At 38.2% G+C, this 27,760-nt stretch overlaps 1 protein-coding gene across 4 annotated transcripts in view; it reads left to right on the top strand.

Moving 5' to 3' along the window:
• The first annotated feature begins 962 nt into the window (after positions 1-962).
• The window catches only part of PEX7 (peroxisomal biogenesis factor 7), a 46,009-nt gene continuing 19,211 nt past the window's right edge, over positions 963-27,760 (top strand). For 2 of the 4 annotated variants that reach the window (XM_035899807.1, XM_009644266.2), the window contains exons 1-7: positions 963-1,064; positions 2,605-2,755; positions 7,131-7,208; positions 7,517-7,625; positions 17,575-17,681; positions 18,083-18,196; positions 22,187-22,242. In XM_035899807.1, coding sequence (XP_035755700.1) covers positions 982-1,064; positions 2,605-2,755; positions 7,131-7,208; positions 7,517-7,625; positions 17,575-17,681; positions 18,083-18,196; positions 22,187-22,242 — 698 coding nt within the window. In that variant the 5' untranslated portion in view covers positions 963-981. Of the gene's footprint in view, positions 1,065-2,604; positions 2,756-7,130; positions 7,209-7,516; positions 7,626-17,574; positions 17,682-18,082; positions 18,197-22,186; positions 22,243-26,625; positions 27,136-27,760 lie in introns of those variants that run through there. The other 2 variants (XM_035899806.1, XM_035899805.1) reach the window with 2 other exon arrangements.

The following is a 27,760-nucleotide window of genomic DNA, read 5'->3' as shown; positions in this document are numbered from 1 at the left end:
CGGAACGAGAGTCAGCGTCTGTAAAAGCGTTTGGGGATTTCCCTTTCCGTTGCCTTTGTTTTCCTTGGGTGCAGCGTACATTTTGTGTGAGGGGGCTGGGGCGGGAGCTGGTGCCGGAGCAGACGGCGAGCCTGGGGCCTGCCCCCGCGGTCCCCAGCCCGCCGCTTTCTCCGGCTGACGAAGATACAAACCCGCTCTCTTGGTGGTGTTTTTCACAAGAGCCTCTCGCGGGAGGACTAATTTTATAGGGTCAAGAACAAATATAGCAGTAGAGACGTACCCAGTGTCGGTGAAGCGCCTGAAAATGTTTCCTCCTTAAAATTTTAGCTGTTGTAGTAGGCAGACACCGAGCGTCCAGCCAGGCCCTGGCGACCCCGCGGTCCCGCTGAAGGGGCGAGCTGGGCTTTTCTCAGCACGGGGGCCTTTTCCATTTCCCGTGGGAGCATCGCTCCTGAAAGCATTCGTTTTAAATAAAGTCTGTAAATGTGGAATTAGTTTGACGATACCCCAGTCGCAGGGGGAAGCAAGTACCCACGTGTGTTTTCTCAGTACCGAATTACTTACTTGTTTCATTTCTGGTGAGCCGTGTTTGTGTTGGTAGGTTCAAGGAGGAAGCAAAGTCTTGTATCTGCTGTGTTATCAAAAAGATAAAAAGGAACCCTGTGCTGGTCTGTCAGTCATGTGAGGCTCACAGGGAAAACAAACACACTTCCATGCTTTATAACAAAGTTGTTTCTTTTCCAACCTCACCTACAGGTATACTGGAGTGAAAAAAAAAAACAAACCAAAAAAAAAAAAAAAAACCCACCACAAAACCAATCCAATGTAAATGAATTACTGTTTTAGAGAACATGAGACAAGAAGATGTTTATTTATGCAACTAATTGTTTGGCCTCTTAAAATTCAGATGCCCTTTGTATTTGTACGCTGGAGCTACCTCAGAACCACAGCAGTTTCCTTTGGCATGGAGGGAATCTAGTCATGATATTTTATTTTCCTGGTTTAGGCTGTGGAACTCTGGCAGTGCTGGAACAAAATGAAGCTGGGATTGTTCTGCTCAGGAGGTAACAGAGGTTTATGTTTTGTTTTGCAAGAGAAAAACTTGTGTACCTGTGAGTACAAGACACAATCCAAATATTTTGTGGGTTTGTTAGTGATAAAAAGTATCATATCCTTGCTATAGTATCTACTGAATACATTTCTTCGTGTTTATGTAAAAATGAATGTATTTGCTTTTACATACAAATGATAGGTTTATGTTGTATAGATTTTGTTATAGGAAGTAATCTGGACTGCACCTTTTCCATAGTCTAAAGCATTTTATGGAAAACTGGCAATGCAAATTAAAAACAGCCTCTCTGCCCTAGCTTGAAATTAAAAGTTTTAGTTTTTTAGGAACAGTGCATTGCCACCTAAATTTATGCCCTTTTGATTGACTTACACTGAAAATAAAGCAGCAAGCTGCATAAAGTCATGGAGGTCCTTCCTAGGAGATCCAGTATTCTAAGGGTTTGACAGGAGTTTGATTTGTGTTCTGAATGGGAGGAAAATAAAGGTTAGGAAGGAGGGGGTTTAATACTTGACCATCATTGACCTAAAATTTTTTTAAAGAAAGTTTTGAAACAGCAGTTGTTTAGATTAAGAGGGCTGAAATAGAAATGCTTAACAAATAGTTAATCAGATTCAGATAAACTGGTTTTAATTGATAATTATAAAGCAAGACTCTTTGAAGCTGTTTAACACACTGTCAGTTCTGCTAAGTGCTCTGGTTTAGTACTGTTCATTTCTGTGTTTCCAGTGACTCAACTTACTTTGTGGTAGAGACTCCTGTAAGTTCCTTAGCTATAAGCAGTGTCATTTTCTCTATCAAAATGCTCTGTGTGCGGCGTCCCTTTCCCTTGTCATTACTGCAGGGTACCATGAAGTTTAACCTGAGCTTAGCTGAACCTTCAGTGAAAAGGGGGTTAATAAATTGATATTTACCATCAGATAACAGCACTGTCAGTGACAGTTGTTGCAGAGCAACTAATACGTGGTATCAGATGCCGTATGATGAATTGTTGGTGTGTTGAAGGCCATTTTAAGGGAGCGTAGAGATCTTTAATATGTTCATGACTGTCTTTCTGTTGGTTTTTCATTGAGTCATGGTCCTAATGGTGTTATGAATTGAATAGAGCTCTCCCAACACAAACAGTTTTATTTCTTTGTTTACCGTAGTTGTTACACGCAAAGGGCTTCTACCTCTGTAGCAACATCCTGGAGAAACTGTAGATCAGACTGAGACCAGACTGAGACATGGAGTACTCTGTCTCTGTTTGCCTGGCAAGTTTAAGACTGAAATCAGGTTTCATTCTTTGTGTGTGGAAGGTCCTTGGCTCATTTATGGTTTAACTTAATCAACAAATTCTGGCATAGAGTTATAAAAGTTTATGTTATAACAAGTAAGTTACTTGTAAGGAGACTTACTGGAAACTCAAATATATAAAAATAGTGCTTAGAATGGTAAAGAGGGTGATTTAAAGAAATACGATCTTTGCATGTAACTAGTCCAGACTTCTATGTCATGCTTTCTCATGGACAAATATCTTCACTGTTCTGATTTAGTTTTGACTGGAATGACGGCCTGTTTGATGTGACCTGGAGTGAGAATAATGAACATGTGTTGATCACTTCTAGTGGAGATGGATCTCTGCAAATCTGGGATACAGCTAAAACCAAAGGTCCACTGCAAGTCTATAAAGAGCACACTCAGGAGGTAAACCAGGCAAACTTGAAAAATTTAACAGCCTACCTAATGTTTGAATTATTAAAAGATTTATTTGTGGACTTACAATCAAAAGTGGGGATTGTTGTCTATTTTTTAACTTTGTTTGGATCCATAGTATGAATTTATAACTTAAGATTTTTTTTGAATATAAAGTGAATTACTTATTGTACATATTTGTATGTGCATTCATACACTGTAGTAGATACTGCTTAATTACATAAATCTAATATATTCAGAAATAGCATTTGTGGTTTCTTATAGGCTGAGTATTCATTGTGTTGCATGAAAGTACTTCAGTCATTCTGTGATTGTAAAGAGCATTATTGGATAGGTCTAAATCGGACAGCTGTTGTATATAGCAGTGTTATCCTTGAGGATATAGAGTGATACATATTATGCAGATCCTTAGGATTTTTGTTGTACCCACAAACTGCTTATCCTTTTCCATCCTGGCATCTGTATGATACTTTGCAAATAACAGTAGTCAAATATTGGGGTAACATGTATTTTTTTAGCCTTGATTTGGTACTGTTGCATTTGATTTTCTTAAAATCTCAGTTCCTTTATGCAGTGTAACATGGGTAGAAAAGAATGTTATATTCATGTTCATAAATGTATTTGCATATTTTTAAGGACATTTATGCTTTAGTATCTTTTTTGTCCCCCCCCCCCCCCCTTTTTTTTTTTTCATGCTTTCTTTCTAACTCTGCACTCACTTCTGTCAAGTCTTTGAACTTTAGATGCAATCAGTTTTAGCCTGGATTACTGATGCTTTATCTAAATGACATAAATCTGAATAAAATAACCTAGCAGATATGTAGTCAATAAAAAATGATGGAGGAAATCCAGTTTTGTAGTCACAGAGACCTCAAGATCTTTCAGATATGAAGCACAAAGCTAAAAGCTGAGTGACTGCAGTTACATGACAGTCCCATCTTCTGTACCTTACTGCTTTGTAATTTTGCTACTTTGGTTTAATACAGATACTATGTAAATAAAGAATTTTGAGAGATGAGTTTGTAGTTGTGATCAGTATTTTATGACAGCGTTCAAAGGCTGATGATAGTAACAGAAAGATGTAGGCAAAGCATAATACCAATTTTTTTTTTCTCTGTCGTTTTCTCATTGAAATTCTGTCCATAAGTTTATTTTGGTTCTGCTACACCATCTGTTGTTTGTGAAGTAAACATTTCTGTGTCCAAGTCTTAGTTTAGCAGGTAACATGGGGAGGTGGATGCATTCAACCATGAGTTAGAAAAAACATGGGCAGAGTGTTTATTGTGAGATACAGAAGGGTTGTACTGATTCTTTATAAGCATGTGTTAAGAGGTTAGATCTCAGAGGAAATACACCTAATAGTTTGTGGTAAACACTGGCAGACAGTGCTCTTTAAAATGATTGACTACCTTCATAATCCTTAATCCCTGTCTGACATTTCTAATGACAGTTTTGTGACTGCATTTTGTAATATTTCTAATGCAAGACTGATAGGGATCTGTTTCTTGTTTTCTACATAAGATCATTGTCCCTCCTCAAAAAGATTGTGCATTTTTAATTTAAAAGCGCATCTTTATTATCAAAGGACAATGAGTTTTATTCCAGCACTAACCAACTGCTGAATCTCATGAATAAACTAGTTTACTTTACTTTGGTTTTGATGAAGTCTCACTGGAATGTGAGACAATAGAATGCTTGAATTAAATTTGTCTTGTAAAGTGAGCCTGAACATCTATTTTGAACTATTTTTTATGTTTTTACATCTCTCTCTCATCATCTTTTCATCTTGCCTGAGGCATTTCTTGCTGCTGTTTAGGCATAAACTAGTATTAATGTATTTTATGATTGAAGATAAAATATTAACAGCTTTTATGCTGTGTTACTAGTCTTTCCCAGTTGCTCAACACAGCTTCTGTTGAAGTGTCTGTAGATTTGTGTTTGATGATAGCATGGAAAGGAAAGAATAAAAGTGAACCTTACTTGGTTCTCCACACCTTCTTCTTTTCATTCTCTTCCCTTTACCTGGACCTGTGAAGTGCCAAGTGGAAAATAACTCTTGCTTTTTCTCAGCCTGTTGTCTGTTCTGTTTGTAATTCTTGCCCGAAGGAGAATTTACCCAGGTCCCATTGCCTTCGATGCAGCTGAAGAGTGCTGGGCAGTCCCAGACATGTCTGCCATATGTACACAGATCCGTGTCGCAACATGTGTTCCATAGATCTGTGTGCTGATAGCTTGCAAGTGAGCTGAAAGCCATATGTGTGCTTTGCCTTATCTGTGCAGTAGATCTGATGCATCCCAAATAGGTGCAGCTAGGTGAAGTGTGTGACACAGGTGCGTATTTCGCAGAGACTTACTTCTTTCTGGAAAATCTTGGACATGAATATGAGAGCCAAACGCTTCAACTGAGCTGACTTCATAGCACTGTTTTGTGAAAGAGGCGTACTATGTAGTTGGGTACACATTGGGTATTTCCCAACAGCAACAGCATAGGAGTTGAACACAGGCCATCGCACAGATTCAGGGGGAAGGAGAGAGGCTAATGTTTGTGAGGAGCTCAGGAGCCACTTTGGAGAACTGTGATATCTTCCATTCTTAAAATATGAGCAGGCACTTGTGTGTCTCCTTTGTTATTATTTTAATAGGAGGAGTCAGTTTGAAAGGGAGAGTGTCTTAATGAGCTGGAGTACTAGTAGCCAGCTAGCAAAAGTAGAAGAGCCAAGAGGTAAAGGCCTGGTTTGGAAAAACAAACAAAAGAATTAGCTCTCAGTTTGTTATCTGGCTTTCGTCAAGTACTGTCTGAGTGTCTGGTACATTTGGATTATAAGATCCCCAAGGAAGGGAGCTATCACAAATCGGTGCTAGAGCAATATGCTTTTCAGTAGATGCAAAGCAGGACCTTGTAAAAATAAAAAAGGAAAATTGCAGGTGATGCGCTTTGTTTTTCCGTGGGCAGTGGTTGCCTTCCACTTATGGGAAATAAGCAAATAGATGAAAACCAGTTAATTTAAGCAGGATCTAGCATAGATTGAAGTATTTCTTAGGAAGGAAAATGCTCAGAAGTAGTTAAATGGTACCTCAGTCTCCTTTCTCATACAGGAAACTTTCCGTAGAAGACTTTGGCTTTTGCTGGATTCTCTTCCAGTCCAGCTTCTCTGCTTTTTTTTTCTGGTGACACAGGTCCAAATATTTTCACCTTCAAAACAGGGTTGCTGTCATCTATCCAAGACAAACATAGCATCTAGTATGTTGACTTGCAGATTAGGTCTGGTGCTGTGCTAGAACCAGATTGTCTCAGCTGGAGTATAGATCCTCAGTGCTTAGTGGCCTGACTGTTGAGGGCAGTATCACCTACTACTGGTAGGTAGTGGCCATGTTTCTGAGAAGTGTCATGGAAGGTCTGACTGGGTCAGAAGGTGAAGCAAATAAACTGGTTCAGCTAATATTTATCCACCTTAGCATTGAAATGGTTCATATCCCACTGCAGCTTATTGAGCCGTTTTGGTGTGAGGTAAAACTAGACAGGACAGAATGCACCTTCCATCGTGTAGGTGAAGATACGGTACATCTGAAGATGGAAGTTCTACATGTTCTTGAGGCTTTAAGATTTGAAGTGATTTGAAGAACTATGTTTGTTTTCACTGAGTTAGCAGAACTGAAAAATCAGCAGTGAAGGATGGAGTTAAGGTATCCTCTGTCAAGGCAGGGACCAATGTTAGAATAAACTGTCAGAGCAAAGGGACCTTATTTCAACTACACAGTGAAAAGCAATTTTTTAATAGCTGAAATGATTAGTTTAGTTTTTAATTTTGTTTATTTGAGGATATGAATGGTAAAAAAAAATGTCACAGAACTTGGAAAAGATGAAAATCAGGAATATTTTATGGCATATATTTCTTATGAGAATTAGATATCATAAAGCATTTATTGTTAGCTAAACCTCAAAGTCAGAGAAAAGAGACAGCATTTACATTGCTAGCAATTAGAAACTGTATATACTTGGATAAAATTGGATCAGAGAAAAGAAATCAGTCTGAATTATGGCTTTTTACAGTGGTAGAAACTTCTAGTGATGGTGGGTTTCTCTGGATTTTGTTACAACTTCCCCTCCCCCCAATTTTGTCCCATCTTTACTTTTTTTGGATACTTTCTAAGCCTTATATGTACCCTTTAATGCCAGATGAGGTGTTAAATATAATTTTTGTTCAGGTAAATGGCATTGTTGGCACCTTTGTGGTGCTTGACTGGTGTGGTTTTTTAGCTGGTTATGATACAATCTTAAAGTCTATTTCATGAAATTTTGACTAACTAGGGTCTCAAACTTGTGTTCTAATCCTCTTTCTAAACTAGGCTGTTATATCATTTATAGGCATATAGTGTTGACTGGAGCCAGACTAGAGGAGAGCAGCTAGTGGTGTCTGGTTCATGGGATCAAACAGCCAAGCTGGTATGTTGGTTTTCTGCTGAAGGCGAAAAATGTGATTTGTTTCGGATCTGATAGTTCTTTGTGTTAAGAAACAGCATTGATTCATTTTCCCCCCTTTATTTTTACACTGAGGCTGAAATTCTGTTTTAACTGAGATGTTGCTTTATCCCTCAGTTGATATCAGTTTAAGTATGTAAATGCTTTTCATGATACACAATAAAAAGAAGTTCATTTAGTCCTTTCTGTATGTATGAAGTTTTTTTGTGTATGAAACCCTTTCATTTCTTATTGACTGTATACCTCAACAGTTTTCTTTTTACTTTATTCAGTGGGATCCAGCTGTGGGGAAGTCATTATGCACTTTTAAAGGCCACGAAGGGGTCATTTACAGCACTATATGGTCTCCACACATCCCAGGTTGTTTTGCATCTGCTTCAGGTAAACATGATGTTAAAGGGGTTCTCACAACAAAAAAACCCGTGTATGTTATTGGATTAATTCAGCACTTTGTCCAGCAGATGGTAGTGTGTGTCATACATAAGAATGGAAGAAGGAAAGAAACTCATTGTTGCAGCTGGATTTGTAGGTTCTGTTACAATCTGTAAATAATCCTCTTGGCCATTTGAACAGGGATCAGCAGTTTTCTAGCAGTCACTTCACTGACCTTGTGGCAATTTTTTCTCTTACTTTATGTAGCGCTCTTCCATTCACCTCACTGTTGTTATTGATCACTAAATCATGTTATATGCTGTATTTTGTCTTCTGGCTTACATTTTTGTTCAAATTATCTCAAATGTCAGTAGCCTGTTAGCTCTGAGAGAAACATAGTCAGTTCCCATTGAACTGTTTTAAATGCTGCTGGAGATCTCTGTGCCTGTTCTTTGGGAAAGGTAATCATTAGTTTTCTGCTTTGGCCAGTGCTATGAGTCTGGTCAATTGCTGGTCAATACAATCATAATTGAGTTGGATGTGCCTAGAGGCAAAAGAGACTGTATGGTGAGGTGGCAGTGTTTTCCAAATGCTGCTCCTGCTCCAGAGGCACAAGCAGAGCTCTGGAGTGAGACCTGGAGCATACCTGCTGACTAACTGGGCAAGGGGTGCTGTGGGCCATGGAGTTTGTTTGGGAAATAGAGGGGCAGTAAGACACTGCCTTCATACAAATATTGGTAGATTAACTCCAGTGGCTTAAATTACTCTGATTTCAAGTCTGTTGGACTTCTGTACTGATTTAAATAGAAATTGTTTAGATCTTATATCAAGAGGGTAAGGAAGTATAAATATGTTTTCCTGTTACTGAAGTTAAAAGAGAGACAGGGAGTACACACAGATGCTGGTCTTCCCTGTTCCGTGGGAAGTTTGATGAAAGTGCACATGGCTTTCATAAAATTTCAGTCTGGCTATTTCCATCTGACTCTGCTTGCAGAGTTGAACTAGAATAACTAACAAGTTACATGTATTTGTTCTAACGTAGTAGTGCTTGGAAGCCAGATGCTGATGCGCAGATATTTCCAACTTATCTGAAGATTCATTGAGGTAACACTTAGTGAGGTACCTATCTCATAGAATGTACATAAACTTACAGGATTGAGCTCTGTATGCACAGTTCTAATGAAATGCAGCTATATACTACAGAATACTAGCTAAGTACCATTTGGTCGAAGGTAAGCGGAGAAAACAGTGCTTTGCGTTTTTTGCAAATTCTAGGGGGTGTTACGATGTCTTTAAAGACCTGCTCAGAGGCCTGCCCTCCATGGTAGTCTTACTCATACAAAATCGGTGACCTTCTAGATGAACAAAAGGACTTTACTGATCCAGCTAGTTATTTCAAATGTGACTCTCTAGGCTATGAAGCCAAACTCTCTGCTAATACATTGGCACTTGAACAATTTTGGGAAACATTGATTGCTAGATGCTGTATACGGTGGTACTTAAATTCAGCACAGCAATATACAATTGATCTGTTCTTTGAATGGTTCAGTCGGTGCAGTTGTTGGAATTTTTGACTAAAACACTAAAGAGTTCCTATTCTTTTGTGAATTTTACTTTAGCTCTTGAAAGGGACAAACATATACTGCTGGAGCCTGAAGCTAATTGCAGTCAGTTTTCACCAATTGATGACTCCATAGTATTTTATAAGAAAACCAACACATACAAAAGAAATAATATTTTTCTTCTGTAAGTACTACTCAGGTGTGAAATGAAAATCTGATAATATAATGCTAGGTGTAAAATCATTAAGTAAGAGAAAATGAAATCTTCAAAATGATGGTGAACTTTCTTACGGTTTCCAAAATAAAAAGTCTGGTGTGCTTCTAAATGAAATAACCTCAAAGATCTTGCATAGAAATCGTGACATGTTGATGTGGAAAAGGTTTCTGTGTTTGCTTTTGGTTTTAGTTTACGTTGGAATTTTCCTGTGGTTTGGTTAGATTATTTCACTACAGAAAATACATATTGAGAGTTTTTTCTTTGGTCATCAGGTCTGAGTAGAAGTACTCATGACCCTCTTCCTCTGGGTATAAATGCCATTTCCTTATTGTAAGAAAAGGCATATCAGTTTTTGTTCAGAGAGTTTACTTCACTGTTCAGTGTTTAATGGCATTCTACTTCGTCAGTCATGGTATGTGATGAAAGTCAAGTGGAACTGCTCAGGGGGCTGGACCTCCTCATTTGAAACTTGCTATGATCCACACACTTTATAAAGATGGCAGAAAATTATGGGACAGAAAGCTTAATTTCACTGATGACTGATCTTCTATTGAGCTGAAGTTGGAGCTGGAGAAGAATTGCAATCTGAACAAGTTAGTACTGTGTCAAATCTACAGCTGTTCCCTTCTTTGATACACTCCCTGGAAGGGTTGACCTGAAGTTTTGCGGTCTCTTCTTTTGCAACATTGTTTTGAAAATTGGTAACTGAAAATGTGTCTGGAGGGAAACTTTGTACTTCTTTCATGTCCCTTGTTTTTTGAAGTTTTTAAAACAATAGCTTTTTGAAGGGTGCTGTTGAAGGGTGTTGCAGCATTCCCTTTTTGAAGGAGGCTGCGCTACTTCAGGATTGTAGCATGTGTTCTTTCTCTCTCTTGCCCCTCCCATCCCCTTTCTCTCATCCTACCTCACACATACCTACTCACAACCATGTACTTAATGATATAAAGTCTGAGGACTTCAGACCAGAAATTAACTGTTTTACATTGCAACATCTTCAATTTTGCATGTGTTAGTAAAAATAAGTTAGGTATGTTGTTAACCACAGATTGGAAAAAATGTTGGTCTTGAAATGCTTCTGATTTAACTAAATTTAAGTAAAGCAATGTACTTTTTAATTTTTTTTTAAATTTTTTTTTTTTAAGAAAGTAAGCAAGAGGGAAGGGAGGTTTAGGAACCTTTTGCATGCCTCACCCCTGCCCTTTTTCCGCCTTTATTAGAATCCAAATAGATGCCAGCAGAAGTTTAATTTCCACTTAACTAATAGTTTGTGAACACTGAAAACAGAAAACCAAATGCAACTGCAAGCCACAGTAAAACAGCTGCTCAGAAGGACCATTATGTGCCTCAACAACTTTTGCCTGAATCTAATAAGGTTAAATCTTTGCTTTTGGAATATGACTTTTTATCAAACTATTATGAGACTAGAAAAAGAATACGGGTGAAGAAAATGAGAAACTTAAGACTGCAATATAAAGCATTTGAAAGAGAATTTGATACTAGGTGTGATTATTTTGCTTCATTAAGTCTCTGATCTGAATACATACAGGAAAACTAAGTTTGTTGCAGTGGACAATAACATACAATTGAATTACAGAAGATAAATATGTCTGACGTTTCAGTTAAATTAGCTTTTATTCAGCATCTAACACACTTCCATTTAACATTTACAGGGATGTGTGAGGTACTTTACAATACTGTTGTCTTCATGTACAATCATTTGTACTCTCAAAAAACAAGTAAATGGCTTATATTGTTTTGTTTGAAATTGGTAGTTATTAGTAATAGAACAAACTGTTAATTCTGTATATATAAATAACTGCTGTTGTGATGTCAGTAACAATTTCTGAGCTGATAAGATAAGTAGGATATTCAGGTGTACGTGTGGCACCAAACCAGAGCCCTGGTAAATGTCTGCCTTACACTGAAAAAACAGTGATGTGGAAAATGTCATTAAAGAAGTGACATAAATGTTTAACAGCATCTTCAGGGCTAAAAGGGTTTAATGACTCATTGTATCATTTGCCTAGAGGTCTCTCTTTTATAACCCAGAGAGCAAACTGGTGAGAAGCACATAAAGAAAGTGCCAAATGCATACAACATTAGTATATATTCAAACGTAAATCAGTTCTACTAAATGATTCTCCATAACTGCAGAGCAATAGGCCTTACTTGCTCCTGTGGTTTATAAAAGAAAGCATCCTTTATAGTATCAACTGGTTTTATTGCCCTTTAAATTTAACAGTGGGAAGTAATTAATGAGTACCATTTTACCCTTATCTGCCTAACTGTAGTATTCTTCGATACAGATATGACCCTGGCAAATGCAAATATGAATGTTTTGGATTCAACAAAGCCCATATTTAGAATGACTGCTAGCTTTTATCTTGGCTACTGGAACCTCAGTTTTAATGCTGCATTGATTTTTCAAAGCATTACTGCACTCCTTAAGTTTACTGATCAGAGCAGATACATAATTTTCATAACATCTTAAACAAGTAATGAATAAGGGAAAGAAGTGTTTCTTAAATCTGGAAGATAATGTATGTATTCATCAATATTTAGATCAATTAGTTGTATTCATTGCTCAAAGACTTATTTTTCAGACTGAAAGCCCAGGGCAAAAAATTTTCTTATACCACAACAAGGTGTGATAATTTCTGAGAAATTTTCATGTTGACAAGAGTGTTGGGGAACTGTAGCTTTGCTGGTTTACAAATGATCTTGTAAATCCAGCCTCTGCTCTTTGTAAGCCCTTACATTCAGTGCTAGACTTTAAGGTTAAAATTAAAAAACATTGTTTCTCTTGTATTCTGCTTTATTGCCAGCCCTGACATAGTGAGTTGCCTTTTAAAATGTTTGTCTTCTTGCCTACTGGGCTTTTAGTGACAAATGTGTCTAGTTAAGGGTTTGTCAAGCTGTAGTTTCATAAATCGGGCTAGCATGTAGTCTTGGCACACCTTTCTGTGTTTGGGATCCAAATTATGAAAGAAAACTAAAAATGAACAAATTATTTTGCATGAAGTAATGAGCTGGGGAAGGTGTACATCTGCTAAGAGGATGGTTACTGAATTAGTTGGAAAGGAATACCCTTGAGTGCAGCTCCTCAATAAAGAGGTGTTTTCCATGTGTAAGTTCCTGGACCAAGTTTGGGGTTGTCAGGTCTTTGACTTCAGCTTTCCGCTTCAGAAGTAGCACAGGGAAAACCAAGGAGCTGTTGGGGAGTGGGGCTTACAGACAAGTAATTCCAAAGATTTTTGTGTTTGCTCAGGTTCTTAAAAGCCCGAAGGAAATAATCTTCAGTTCTGCTATGACAGTGGTTTTTTACAAGTTCCATAACACTTTACTAGAGATTTATATTCCATTAGTTTCTATGGGGTGTGGGTTCATTCTTTGCTTCTTGTGAGTTCTTTCCTGGTTATTTGCTTGTTGAATGTACTAGAAGAAATGCCAGAAAGAACAAGGTTCAAGACTTTGCAAAACTATGACATTTTTGGAATCCAAATCCTCGAGGCATAAAAGAATAAGAGGTTTCAATTTACTGCATGGTACCTTGTACAAATCAAGCATCTAGAGAGCAAGCTGACTACAGTTACTGTGTCTTGTTGCAGTTTAGCTAAGCTGCTGTTTATGCTAGAAGCTATTAAAATATAATTTACTTGCTTACTTTGTTGTGTCAAATCTATGTAGTGAAGTGAGGCAAGTGTTTTTCATTTGCAATCTGTTGCTTCAAGACAGACCAGCACAGTATTGAATTCATTGGAGTCTTGTGCTCAGTAAGCTTTACTAAATCGACCTCTAATGTGCAAGCTGAAGTATTTCTCAGGAAATGAGTTTGGCCCTCAATTTATAGTACATGCTAACCATAGTAAAGTATTGTATGCAGCACATGCTAGAATATAAAGCACTTTCAGGTTATAATATTTTATATTAGAATCTCATATTGTGAAATAGTTGTTTAGTGTTGCAAAGAAAAATGTAGTAATAGTTTTTATAGTGAATTAATACGTTCTGGGTCATTTGGGTTAGAGTTAAGTATCAGTGAATATTGCCATTTGCTGAAGAATGGTTTAATAATAAGTTCTAAGTTAGGTCAATTTGGAAATAGAAATTTTGTCACAAGACTTATGTTTAATCATTTTGGAAAACACTGAAATAAAAGTTTTCACTAACTTTTTTTTTTTTTAAACAATTTACTCTTCAGAAAAAGGCTCTGTTGAGATCTTCTGTGAAATAACTTAAAGTTCTCCTGATTTTTAGCTTTACAACAGATACTTTTTCGTATCAGACTGAAAAATTGCCAATTAGAACATACTTTTCTAGTGGCAATTATGTTTACTTGATATCTACGTTGTGCTACATGGAAATAGATTTCATGCATTTGGTAGAGTCCTGTTGGTTGACTTAAGTAAAGCTGCTCTTTGTGTCACTGTCTCTTTCTTTTGAGTCTCATGAGCTTTATTAATCCTGTTCTAGGTTTGCTTATACTATTTATGATGGAAATGGACAGCATGATCATTTTAACACACCTAAAAAGATTGGGTTTGAGAGTCATGAGTTTTGCATTCTGCTCTTTATTCTCTCACAGATTTTCTATTTTATTCTGGCTAAATAATTTAATCTGGTTTAGTATTTAAAAAATACACAAGTAAGCAAGTAATGTTAACTTTTGATCATCTAATGGCACTGCAGAAGTACTTACTCTAATCAAGATTTCTTTGATGTTACACCTTATATGCCAGTACTTGTGTCTCTTCTGCTAAATCCTTTTCCTACAGTAAATTAACGATTTATTGTTTGGGTTTTTACTTCTCTTGATGAGAGAACAGTGTCAAAAGATCAGATTTCTTGCTTTAGAACTTAAAAAAAGAAATCAGATTCATTTTTTTTTTAAGTAAAACTTTAAGCTAACAGTACTTTGGTTCTTGAAAAACATTGTCTCTGTCCTGGTTAGAATCCTTTTTGCCTTCAGATAGCGTTTAAGGTTTCTTGGATTTTTACTAATCTCCCAAACACCTAGCTATTTTTGGTAGTTAATGTTGTACCTTTGCACTGGCTGGCAATGATTGCTTAGCTGGTTGTTGTCACAGGACTTAGAAGATTATGATTTATGGATTTGGGTAAAATACATCTGTGAGTAAAAAGCCAGTATAAAACCTACATGAAATTTAAATCTTAAATAAACTGTATCTTTTCACTGTCATACATTGTCATTCACATTAGCAGTCTTTATCCAGTGTATGGCGATGATGTACTTGTAGATTAGCATCTCTTTCAAAAATTTTGAATAGATGAGTATATATTGTGTAGTTCTATTGATTCGTCCAAGATTTCACAAATATTCATTAAAATGAAAGAAAGCAAGTACAATATACAAACAAATCTGGAATCATAATTATCTAACAGACCAGCAAAAATCTGTTGCCATAGAGAAATTGCTTCTTACAAAAATAGAAATATTTTATGGGGGAAATCTTGGCCACTTTTGTGGTTGCTTACTTTGGGATGCCAACTGGAAGTGGCTGTTAGTGAATATGATCGTACTAGGTGTGCTTTACTTGTCCTTTGTATTATTATTATCATCCTACTTCTGCTTTACCATATGGAGGAAATGCGTCCTTTTTAATGCAGATTTGAAGGAATCATGGAAATGTGGAAATTCCAAAATCTTTAACAGCAATTTTTGTTGAAATGAAATGTAAAAAAAATCATATTTTTGGGGGTCATGGAAAGATGTTTGAGGTAAAAAACTAGAAGTTTATTAAAACGTGTAATGTGGAGGATTACACTTTTTATCAGCTTTTTTTTAATTAATCTGATTCTTCTGCTTACAGCTTAAATGGAAAAATTGGATTTGCCTTTGGCTTTAATTCAGTCTGTTCTATTCACAGAAAGGTTCACTTGCATGTTATGTTACTCCATTGAAAACATTTCACAAATAGTGCCAGCAGAATTAATAACAGCTAAGTCTAGCATTTTCAAAGAAATAAAAAAAAAAGGGAAAATAACTTTTTCTCGTGCATCAGCATTTTCTATTAAAAAAGAAATAATTGGGGCAATTGTATATTTAGTGTCAAAATTGTTATTGGCTGAGTAACTTACTTTTCCAAATGTTTTTGGCCCTCATAATGCTACTGTGGCCCATCTCTGTAACAGTTCATTCTAGTCCACCTGGATTTATATATTTATTTCCTTGGGAAAAATGATCCTGTCTACAGTGAAATATGTTTCCCCTTCAAATCTATGCTATCTGATGAAATTAAAATAAAAGCTTTTTAAGAAGTCCATTATAATATCTCTGAAAGACTTGAGACTCAAACTGAAATCTGTCCTCTGCAGACAAGCAGATTAGCAAGACTAATGGTGGGTGGATGGGCATGCTACCTTTTTTTGCCAAGACCCTGCTGGTCATGTTTCTTCCTTTCCATATGTTGCCCTCTTTTTATAAGCACTGTAGTGATGTCTGGAGCTTCAGCTGACTGCAGGGTGTCATTGTCAGGAGTGCCATACATATACCGAGCAGCAATCTTGCTCTTGATGGTATTAAAATAGGCAAGGGCAGTGAAAACAGTGAGAAATCATGTGTTGTTCCCACCTTACAGGTAGGGAATTTATCACCAAGAGTACATTATCTCTCACAGTCATGGAGTCTGAGGAAAAGCCAACCCAACCATAAGAGCAAAGCTTCCCGTGATGTGTGTAGTACCCCAATCATAAGGCCAGTCTCGTGTCATGTAGTGGAACCAAGCGCTCTCTAGCTTCATTTTTGTACTCAAGCTTCCCAGGCGTTTTATGTCTTTTTGCAAAGTCTACAGGGCCTGGTAGTTTGTGCAATGGGAATATTGTTGTTGTGGCTCTAGGGATGGTTTTGTTTGAACTGTAGCCAGTTTCTTGAAGAGAGCTGTGATTTTGTGTGCCCAGCTGTATATTTTAAGGCCAGTGACCAACTGGGCACTAAAACCATCAAAATGCTTGTATCTAAACAGCATAAAAATCGTAATTATTGATGATAACCAATTTGAGGATTTTCACAAGTGTTTCTGGTAAAGAAGCATTAGTAATTTGTTTAGTAGCAAGGTAAAACAGTGGTTTTTTAATTTAGGTGGTATTGATACATGCTTTCTGTAGAAATCACGGGTGTTTGGATACAGCTTCTAAAGATTTCATTTGCCTCTTGAATGAATGCAGGCATAATCATGAATTTTAATTCATTTTCTCTCTCTGTAAACAAATGAGCTGGAGAATCCATTTTTGCTGATACAAAGCTAAATATTCAGGGTTAATGAGAGAATCACGATTAAAAAAATAGAAAAGCATGGTTGTCTTGTCAGCTGATGCAGTTTTCCATGTCTTTGTAAGCCATCAGGAACTGAATTTGTAAGAAGGGTATACAGAAATGCTACAGATCTTTAGGAGTAGAAGACAATTTATTGCTGGAGGTAAAGAGAGAGGCTCAGGTGAGATTCACAGCTCTTAAGTTAAGCTGGACCCCCTTCATTGCTCTCTGAAGACCTCTGCGTGTGTGCGTATATGCGCACATGTGCAGGTGTGTGCTCCGAGGTTAAAGCAGACGTTGCTTTTAATACATTTAACAGTTACAGCAGAATGACTTTATCTCCCAATGTTTCAATAAATGAGAATAACTGCAGTTTTTGCACATGATGAATACAGGTAATGCGTCTTAAATTTTCCTTTCATTGAAAGAACCTGGAGATAAGTTGCATTTTAAATACTGTTCACTTTTCTGCATGCCAAAAGCATGCGTATAGATACTTTTTCTCAGCTGGCTTGCAGAGAAAGTTTTTTCATGATTCTGGTCTTCTAAGTCAATTTTTATGTGGACCTGAAGCTACTACTTTAATTAAATGTTATTTAAGTGTTTACCACATCTCCTTTTAATCAAATCAGAGTTTAAAAAATAATGAAAGTGTTAGTAATAAAACGAAGTGATGGTTTGGTTTTTTTTTTTTCCCTAATGAAAGAGCAATAGCAAGTTCTGATTCCTTTTGTGCATCAATCTGACCTCTGTGTGTATAATGGGCTTGCTTTATTTGGCATGAGTGTCCTCATAGAATAGTTTGTATTTCATTCAGCTAAGAAACAGTTGACTGCTAAGTACTAGTGGATTATCTGTATCCCATAACTGGTTCAACAATGTTGAGTCGATTTCTCTTTATTTCAGGTGACCAGACTTTAAGAGTTTGGGATGTGAAAGCCCCAGGCGTCAAATTTGTGATACCGGCCCACCAGGCTGAGATCTTGAGCTGTGACTGGTGCAAATATGATGAGGTATAAACCTGTTCATTCACCTATTTTCCTAATTGAATCACTTTCATTGAATAGTGGGGGGTTTACTGCAACATTAATGTATCTTCTCTTTATAAAAACATGTCTAGTTGCTTTGTTGCTCTCATTTGCTACTACATCTTAAGAAGACCATTGTTCCCACAGATAGACAGCCCAAGTAGTTCAGAGATTTTTCTTATTCTTGTGTATAGAGGACAGAATACTCCATAGTGGAGAAACAGTTTGAATTTCTCTGTTCTCTTTAATTTAAATACTGGAGACCCAATTTATGATTTATTCATCTGTATTGTTTGATTTATCTAACTTTTGTAGCCAGCATATGCATCACTGCAACTTAATAATTAAATTGTCCGGATATTATCTTTGTTTTATCAAATCATCAGAACTTGCTGGTGACGGGTGCAGTTGACTGTAGCTTGAAAGGCTGGGATCTGCGGAACATCCGGCAACCAGTGTTCATCTTGCTTGGTCACACCTATGCTATCAGAAGAGTAAAAGTAAGTTGTAGTTTATTCCCCATTGACCACCACTGAATTGTTACACAATTTTTTCTGGAAAGCAGTAATATTTTATATTGTCTAATAACTAGGAAAAAAACAACAGGTGTTGAAGATTTTAGATGCTACAATGACTGTTCTTGGAAACCTTCAGTTTGCTAAACATCAAAATGTTTTCCCATGCTAGATTGCTGGGATTTCAAAGTAAATGACATCTTCAAAGTCACTATATTTCCATGAGGAGTGTTCAGAGCTTGAGAGAGGGTTGGGAGGTTTACTTCAGCCAAGTTATATGGGAAACTTGAGATAGAGAAAATACCTTCCCTTATTCATTTTTAAATGGTGCTCTGACTTTTTCTTTCCATACAAAGGGATAATATTCACATAAGGCAAGGTATAGAACTTGTTGTGAATATGTATGTTTGCATATACAAAGAAGATGTTAATACATTCAAAGGGATTTTGAAACTTGATGCGTGAAAGGCTACAGATGGCTGTACTGGATCTGTATACTACTAGATCACCCACCGATAGGAATTTCTTCTAGATGCACGATGAGATCTTTTTCATATTAGTCAGCACTTATTTTTTTTCTTATATTAGTCAGATAATACCTGATCCTTTTAAAGCCTTTCAGGAACAGGTATGTTTATTAATATTTTCTAGGAAGTCTGAACTGGCAGAAGAAAATCATCCTGGGTCAGTATTTTGCTTCACATGCCCTTGGTATTTTTGATGTGTTTCTAACATCTTTAAAAGTTACGGTGCCTAGGTTGCAATTTGTCAGAAAAGGGTATGACTCAGGGAGTGGTTCCATATCACAAATCCTGTTTGTGGCCAGACAAGCTAAGAAGCTCCTGCTCCTCCTTGTCCCAGCTACCCTTGCCTGGTATCCCCACTGGTGGTGGCTGTCCAGTCTTTTTTTCTAATTTAATTCCTGTGTGACCATGCTCTGATCTGGCTCTGTGAAATGTTCTTCATAGCAGAAGAGCGCTTAGCAGCGGTGTTTGAGTTTGGTTTTTTCTTGTTTTTTTTTTTTAAACAAGATCATTTTGCAACTCCAATTTGACAGCCATTAAGACAGATGAAACAATACAGCATCAATCAATACAGACCATCATATTCTTACTCTCTGACAGTTAGTGGGATCTCTTAAAAACAGCTCTGCCACTAATGGATTCATAGTACATTGTCTTTGTGATAAAATGGAGAAAGTGAATGCAGAATTGTTATTCACCATAACCTGTGATAATGGAACTAAAGGACACTTGATGAAACCAGTAGATGAGTTTACAAACAGATGGAAGTACTTCTTTTACACATCAGATGGTAGACTTCTTGAATTAGCTCTCTGCACAAGAGGTTGCATAGGCAGGCAGTGTCATCAGGTTCACAGATAGCAGCTGGTCCATAAGCAGATGCTAGAAGAGTAAGAGAGCGTTGCCAGCAGGTTGAAGGAAGTGATCCTTCCCTACTACTCATCACACCAGTGAGACCACATGTGGACTGCTGGGTCCAGTTCTGGGCTTCCCAATACAAGGGAGACATGCACATACTGGAGTAAATCCAGCAAAGGGTCACAAAGAAAGTTAAGAGACTGGAGCCTCCATCCTACCAGGAGAGGCTGAGAGAGCTGGGATTTGTTTAGTGTAGAGAAGAGAAGGCTTAGGGAGGGTCTTGTCACTGTGTATGAATCATAGAATCAGGGAATGTTTTGGGTTGGAAGGGACCCCTAGAGGTCATCTAGTCCAACCCCCAATGATTGGGGGGAAATAGAGAAATCAAAGCCTGACTCTTCTCAGTGGCATCTAGTGACCAGAGGTGATTGGTACAAACTAAAATACAGAAGATGCCATGTAGACATAGAGCACTGGGCTCAAAGACTGCTGGCCTGACCAGGTAGGGTATCTTTTATATTTTTATACCGTTTCATCTGAGTTTCCATTTTGTGGCCCATCATGCTCCCTGTTTTCTTAAAATGCCTTGAAATGATTATTAAGAGTTGGTCAGCAGTAGAACTTTATTTGTACCAACCTCTGAGATCAGTTCCCTAAGTGGCTTTAAGGAGACGGTGGGGCGGCTGTATATGCATACATATGCAAAGGAGAGGTATGTGAGAGTACATGACTTCTGTTCCGTCTTAGCAGGCTTTTATAACTTCCATTTCAAGATAAACATGGTCCCTGCGGACATAACATATGAGAATGTGGGCCAGCATTTAAAGATGGTGCAGCATATCTACACTTGTGTGGTGTAACTCACCAGTCACACTAAATGGAGAGAGAGACCAGGATGCTACCTAAATAGAGGCAGCTGTCCCTACCAATGTCCCTTCTCCTACATTGTGCTGACACTAGCAATTATAAAGCTGTGCAGCAGGCTGGCTCAGCTGATTGCTCTGACTGAAAATCCTGTCCCTAAAAGTGACTAGTTTCTGTCTGGATCACTAAGCTGTCTCAATTTGTTGCTCAACCGCACAATTGCAAGCCCTGACACAAAGGAGGGAGGCAGGAGCACACAGCCTGAAGTGGAAAGGAAAGGGAAGGCCATGAGTCTTGGCAGCAGTGCACTCTTAAATTAGCTTAAACCAACCATGAAATCACACTTTTCAGTTGTCTGTCTTTTGTATTCTGTTCACTTGTTCAGGGTCATGTTGACTGTCAGATCTGAGACTGGCAAGGAATTCTACCCAATACGATACTGTTAGGATTCCTGCAGATTTCTTGTGGTCTTTCACTGCAGTACAGGGTACGAGGTTGTCTGGAACCCTTTTCAGGAGATTTTGACATTGGTGCATTTGGCTGTCTCATATTCTTAGCTGGCTTCAATCTCTTATACTGAAATATAGTTATAGTTTTTCAGTTTACCTAAAAAGATACTTGGATGAATGATCTGTGAAATACTGGAGGTCAGACTGGATGATATGTTGGTCTCTTCTGTCTATATACAACTGTTCAGATGATAAAATTGTAGTAACTTACAGTGAAGTGGAACAGAACTTTAAAATACTCTCTTGGCTTTGTAGCAGAAAGACATTATGCAAATTCTTTCAACTTTTATGTGTAGCACTCTGCTACACTCCCAAAAAATTGTAGGAAATCCAGGGAGGTTAAAGTTCAAGCATGCGCACCCCTCAATTCAACATACACTGCTCTCTTGGTAACTTGAGCAGTTGTGGCAATAGCTTAACTTTTGACTTTGTAGCAACTGTGAATAATATTGGAAGTCTTGCAGGAAGAATCTTGCCTGTGAGCCATGATGTGCGGGACCTGCATTTCAAACTGAAATTATGTCAATGACTTCTGTATTTCCTCTTGAGAAATACAGACCTTAAAATAGTTGGAAACTGAGGGGTGCCAAAAAGCTGGAGCCGAGGTGAACAATTTTCACCTAACTGCATCCTTATTGCTCCGGTTCTGTCCTGCAGACCTGTAGAAGAGTGTGTCCTGTAAAATGCCCTGCAGGAGAGGGGGAAATTGAGGTGAATTTACAGTGCCTTCGGTTTTTCAACTTATCTCCAATTTTCCCATTTCTGTAAATAATTTCAAAATTTTAGGACATTGAAATGACGGCTGTAAAATATCTTACGTTTTAGGCAGTATGGCATAAATTTTCCCTTCCTGAAAGTAATAAACTGGTCACATAGCTGTACTGAAACTCACTTTATATAATGAGATGATACTCAGCTTGTCAGCCAAAAGCAAAATTTAATGACTTTATATGACAGTCCTAAAACTTCTTAACTTTACAGCAGGGTCGTTTGGCACTGCTGTAATGAAATTAAACTAAACCAGGATCCCATAGAGCATTCCCTATAATTAGAAGCGTGGTGGGGAAATTTCTTGATGTAGCCTGTTCTGTTGCACCATGATGTGGTACCTACTAAGACAGTTTAAATAGTTAAACTTTGGTAACTTTCTACTTACAGTAAGTCTGTATATGTTCACAATGTTGTTACTTTAAAAGTTGTTCTGTTCTGTTTTCTTGCAGTTTTCACCATTCCATGCAACATTACTGGCCTCTTGCTCCTATGATTTTACTGTGAGGTACAGTGGTTTTTTTAATTGGATAAAAATGGAAAGATAACCTATTTTAATGTGACTTGCAACAGAAAACAGATCTAGAGTGGACACACTGAACTGTAGTTAATGTTGCTATCGGATTTTTTTTGTCTCTTCATAAGCTGTGTTGAAAATCTATGGGTTCTTCACTTAAAGGCGAGCTCAGTCACTCTTCTGACTATCTGCTCTGACAAATGCTTTCTGTAATCCTTTTCACATCATTCTGCTGAACATAGTTGCATTCAGCTGTGATAGTGTCTGATAAGAAGGTAATAACCTCTTAAATGAATGTAGGTGGATGACTTCATGTCTTTCTGTGACATATTTTTATTTAATCTTTTTATGAACAATTTTTTGTCCTACCAGTATCTGAGGAAGCTGTAGTATCGTTCCACAGTGTGTATGCTGAAGTTCTTTAGACAGTACTTCTGCAAGTTCCCCTGGCTGCCTGGTATATCTGATAATGCTGAGGATTTTATGGTACAACAGATTTAAAGCTCGTTAGAAGTCCTAAAGAAGTTTGACATTTAATTTTATAACATGGACTGAATATAGTAGGCCTCACCTGTGGGAGATGTTTTTTCTTTGAGGTACTGAGATGAAGGAGCTGCAGGAGATGAGCAGGCTGCATACCATCAAACATAGTGAAGACAGAGCCCAAATCCCACAGTGCAATGAAGGAGGGACAGTTGAGAGACTATGTTTCAAGCAGTTAGAGGATAAGGATAAAGACTCCTGTGAGGAGGGAGGCTGGAAACTTGTGACTTCTAACAGAAACTGGAGCTAGAGAACAGATTTAGTGCCCTGGAAATGGGTGAGCAAGAACAAGCTCAGTCTGGGGAGGTGTCGGAGTCAGCTGAGCCTGAATCAAGTGTCTGCACCAAAAGAAAAATGCGCATCATCACTGGACGCTGTCTCCTGCTGCATTCCCTCTTCAAGTTTTGTTGCTTCCCTTGGGTTGAGGTCCAGGAGGTTGTGGAGAGACTGCTAGGGTTTGTCCAGATTCAGAACACTGCCTTTTCTCACTTACCTGTGTTGGTTCTAATGTTACTGAAATAGGTGACCATGAATATATCAAGAGTGGCTACATGGCATTGGGAGGCCCAGGTGGTGTTTTCCTTGATCCCAGCAGTGAAGGAGAGAGGTTCACGTAGGAGAGGACATCTCCAGTGAGTCAACACTTGGCTGCATAGCTGTTGTCACAAGCAGGGGTTTGACTTTTGCAACCACAGGGTCCTCTTTTAAGTGATTGGGTACTGTGAGGCAGGCATAAGCTCCATCTGACAAAGCGGGGCAAGAGCATCTTTGCCAACAGGCTTGCTAACCCAGTGAGGAGTGTTTTAAACTACAGATACCAGGGCAGAGTGACCATAAGCTGAAGAGAACTGAAAGCGTGAGGCTCAGAGAGAAGTGTGGGAAATAGCATAATGCCAGAGGCTTTTGCAGTTTCCCTGTGAAAGCAGCCTGACACCTCCATATGGCAGAGGATACAAATGGGGAATTAGAAGTCCATGTGCCTCAGCAGAGCTGTGGCCTCTTGGGGATTATAGAGAGATGGTGGGCCCACTCACAAAACTGGAGTGCTGCAATGGATAAAGGTTCCTCAGGAAAGAGAACCTTCCCTAAGTTTGTTACTGTTATTCTTTTGCTTACTGTAATAAGGGGCAGAGCCTTGCCAGTGATATCCACTGGCTTGTGGTTGGTGCCAGTTGCTGACAGTGTAAGTCCTGTGATGTCCATATGTACATAACTTTCTAGACTGCTGTACCAGCATTCTGTCTTACATAAAAGTGCTTAATTTTATTTATGTTTACAATGCACTTCTCACAGTGGTCTGTGGAAGGTTATTTATGGGTTCTTACTTAACGTCCTTTAGTGATGCAGTGCCAGCTGGTTTGCAGCCTATAGTTTCTCAAAAGGCTTCTAGGTCTAAAATAAAAAGTGGTAATTGGTTTCTTCCAGTGGCCTTGTCTGAGCAATGAGACTAATAATCAGCATGCTGATGCATTGAAGTGACTTGATTGTGTTGTCATGCTCTTCCCATTTTTGACACCAACTATATATTCTTCAGGTTCGGCACTAATGCGCTTCATGCAGTACTGAAGTCTTGTGCAATTTCAGTTCTGACATTTTCATATGTGGAAACTGTCAGTAAAGATGAGGAGAGCCCCTAGCTCGTATACTGGGGTGTCTGTAAATGCAGAGCTTGGGGACCTTTTCACAAAATGCCACTCTAGGCATTATTTTTCCGTCCAAACAGTTACTACTTGTGTTTAGGGACAGAGGGCAGGGTTGAAGAAATGAAATACACGTTTTTAGCAGTTTTGTAAAACTATTAGTTTCTGGGTTTGGTATGAGTGAACAAATAACAGAGAAGGCCATGTGAAAGTCTTCAGAAAATGTGGCACAAGCAAAATATTCTGTGTAATGGAGGGAACTTCTTACCGCCACACTTTGGGGACATCTCTCTTAAAGAATATAATATGATGACTGTGTTGTAATTCTACCACATACCCTGTTATGTCATTTACAGGAAGGAATGTAGCTCATGGTAAGAAGCAGAGTTCACTTAGAAACGTTCAGAGTTTGACTGGATGCACCATGCACGTGTGGACATGACTATATACATGCATATACATACACTTCAATTTAAGAACAAAGATACTGGATAAATATATAAGAGATGAAAGAAAAGTAGGGATTCCAGTACATGGTATTAATTTTGGATCTTGTTGAATCTACTTAAGGCCTGTGACTTTTTAGCCACATTTGATAGTAATTCATAGAATAGGATGGTATGGTAGACCTTTAAAAACAGATTCATCGATACAAGCAGTGTTATTTCAATAGCAGCTTAGTTATGATAATGTTCTTTCATTTTCTTTAACAGTTCTGTTTGAAGCTCAGAATTGTCTGTGAGCATTAACATATAGTAGATAACTGGATACCGCATATCTTACTGTTTAAGCTCTGTAATCTTAAATGTTCCTGAAGCTTTATAGTTTAACCAAACAAACGCAAATCTTGGATAAGATTACCAAACTATCATGTAAGAGGCAGGGGTTTTGTTTGTTTCAGGTAGAACAGATATTTTAGCGCATAATAACAACTGGCTATCTAAAAGCAAAAAATAGTAGGTTGAAAGCGAAGTTAACAATGCTTAGCTTCATCCTTTGCAAATAGTAGAATGATTGCATGTGTGCACTATAGTCAAGCTACTAAACAGAAAACCAGTTCGCATGCCAACTTCATACCTTCTTTTTCTTAGTCCCAGTATAGATTTGAACTTGAGATTTTACATTCTTGGGTGTAATGATTTGGATTTAAGCCCTGTCTGGTAAATGCCTCATTGAGACAGGTTTTTTTCTATACCATTTCCTTAGTCTTTGGAAGAGTTCAGGAAAAATGTAGGTTAATTAAAGAGCAGTTTTAATACAAATGAATAATTTAAAATGCCAGGAAATGCACACAGTACTGCAACATTTCCAGGACTTGTTTAGGTCTGCATGCATGTTCTTAAACCTTATCTCTATTAAAATTCAGTTTGAAAGAACATCAGTGTCATCTCTTACTGGAATCACTATTTTATATTTTTGAACTCTCTGCAGTATAAAAAAAAAAAATAAAAAAAAAAAATCTTGGTGCATTAGGCACAGACAGCGCTCACCAAAATCTAAACAGAAGATCTGATAAATTGTAGAACTTCTTTGAGCTGGTATCAGGCCAGATCTTGAAATGCATTCACAGAAGCTTGCCTCTGAGGCCTGGGTTCTTGTATTTTTTAAATTCACTGGCATTTTCCAGCCTGCACATGCTAGTTTTCTTTGAAATAACTATTACGAGAAGACATTTCTCTTAAAACTAGGAAAGGATTGGCCGCAGGAGCTACTCATCAAATGAGGCAACCTCATAAATAGATTAATATCTTTTGTCTATGAAAACAAATTTTCTGGTGCTATGAATAGCATTATAATGCTGAAGAATACAGCAAAGGGATATTTGTATTTTTTTTCTTTTTCATTTCTCTTAACAAACAGGTCTGTGTAAGTGTTAAACACTTGTAATTAAAACCTTTAGGTAATTATACTTGAATATCTAACTATGGCAGCATCTGAATTTTTTTTTCTTATGGGAAGTGCATCTTTTTTCTTCTAAATAACTCCTTTTTACTTTTTGGTTGTGAAGCTATCTTTTCTCTTTGTCACACAAATACATTTAAATCTTTCTCTACAAAATGTATCCTGTCTGTCTGAAAGGCAAAGTTAGGGTTTTTTTGTGGACGGATGAGGAAATAGAAGTATTGAGAGAGACCACACATACCTACAGTATTACCTGTATGTTAATGACAACCACTTCTGTATTTCTCAGGCATCTGACTTGCCCCCTTGCCCAGTGCTTGATGAAGAGTGGGACATGTGTCGAAGTGAACTGAAGCTCCAGTCTAGAATTGTGATACTAAATGATGCGGAATATCTAGAAGCTCTGATGAGACCATATATGTCCCTCAGTTAGGGGTTTGCATGCCCCTTAATTCATGTTTTGGGGAGAAACCAAGGAACAAAGAGTAAGCTGGGTAACTTTGCTTTCATAACTACACTTAAATTACTGTGTATCACCAGAAATGAAGTTGTTACTCTTGTACGCCAGCTAACCCGTATAGGCTCACCTCATCGTCCTTCAAGTTTAGAGCAGCACATGATGCTGCATCTTGGGCTGCACCTTGTATTGATTTAGTGTAAAAGTACTCAGAAAGGCATGTACTTGCCTAAATGGAGTTTCTCACTTGTGTTTCTTAAATCAGATTGAACTTTTTAGTGACAAGAAATATCTTTATTTTGTGAGCGTGCCCTGTCTTTCAGGCCACTCTGTTTCTGGTTTACAGAATCACAGAATCACAAGGGTTGGAAGGGACCTTGGGAGATCATCCAGTCCAACCCCCCTGCTAAAGCAGGTTCACCTAGAGCATGTTACACAGGACTTCATCCAGGTGGGCTTTGAATATCTCCAGAGAAGGAGACTCCACAACCCCCCTGGGCAGCCTGTTCCAGTGCTCTGTCACCCTCAGAGTAAAGAATTTTTTCATCATGTTCAACTGAAACCTCTTATGTTTCAGTTTGTACCCATTGCCCCTTGTCCTGTCGCTGGACACCACTGTAAAGAGACTGGTTCTGTCCTCATGACAATGGCTCGATGTCCGGATGGAGATCAGTGATGAGTGGTGTCCCTCAGGGGTCTGTACTGGGACCGGTGCTCTTTAACATCTTCATCAATGACTTAGACAGCGAGATCGAGTGCACCCTCAGCAAGTTTGCGGATGATACCAAGCTGAGTGGTGCAGTTGACACACCAGAAGGAAGGGATGTCATCCAGAGAGACCTGGACAGGCTAGAGAGGTGGGCCTGTGTGAACCTCAACAAGGCCAAGTGCAAGGTCCTGCACCTGGGTTGGGGTAACCCCCAGTATCAATACAGGCTGGGGGAAGAAAGGATCGAGAGCAGCCCTG

The sequence above is a fragment of the Egretta garzetta genome, unplaced genomic scaffold (genome assembly GCF_000687185.1).
Source record: "Egretta garzetta isolate BGI_Z169 unplaced genomic scaffold, ASM68718v1 scaffold397, whole genome shotgun sequence".
NCBI lineage: Eukaryota > Metazoa > Chordata > Aves > Pelecaniformes > Ardeidae > Egretta > Egretta garzetta.
This window is presented reverse-complemented; position numbering and strand designations above follow the sequence as displayed.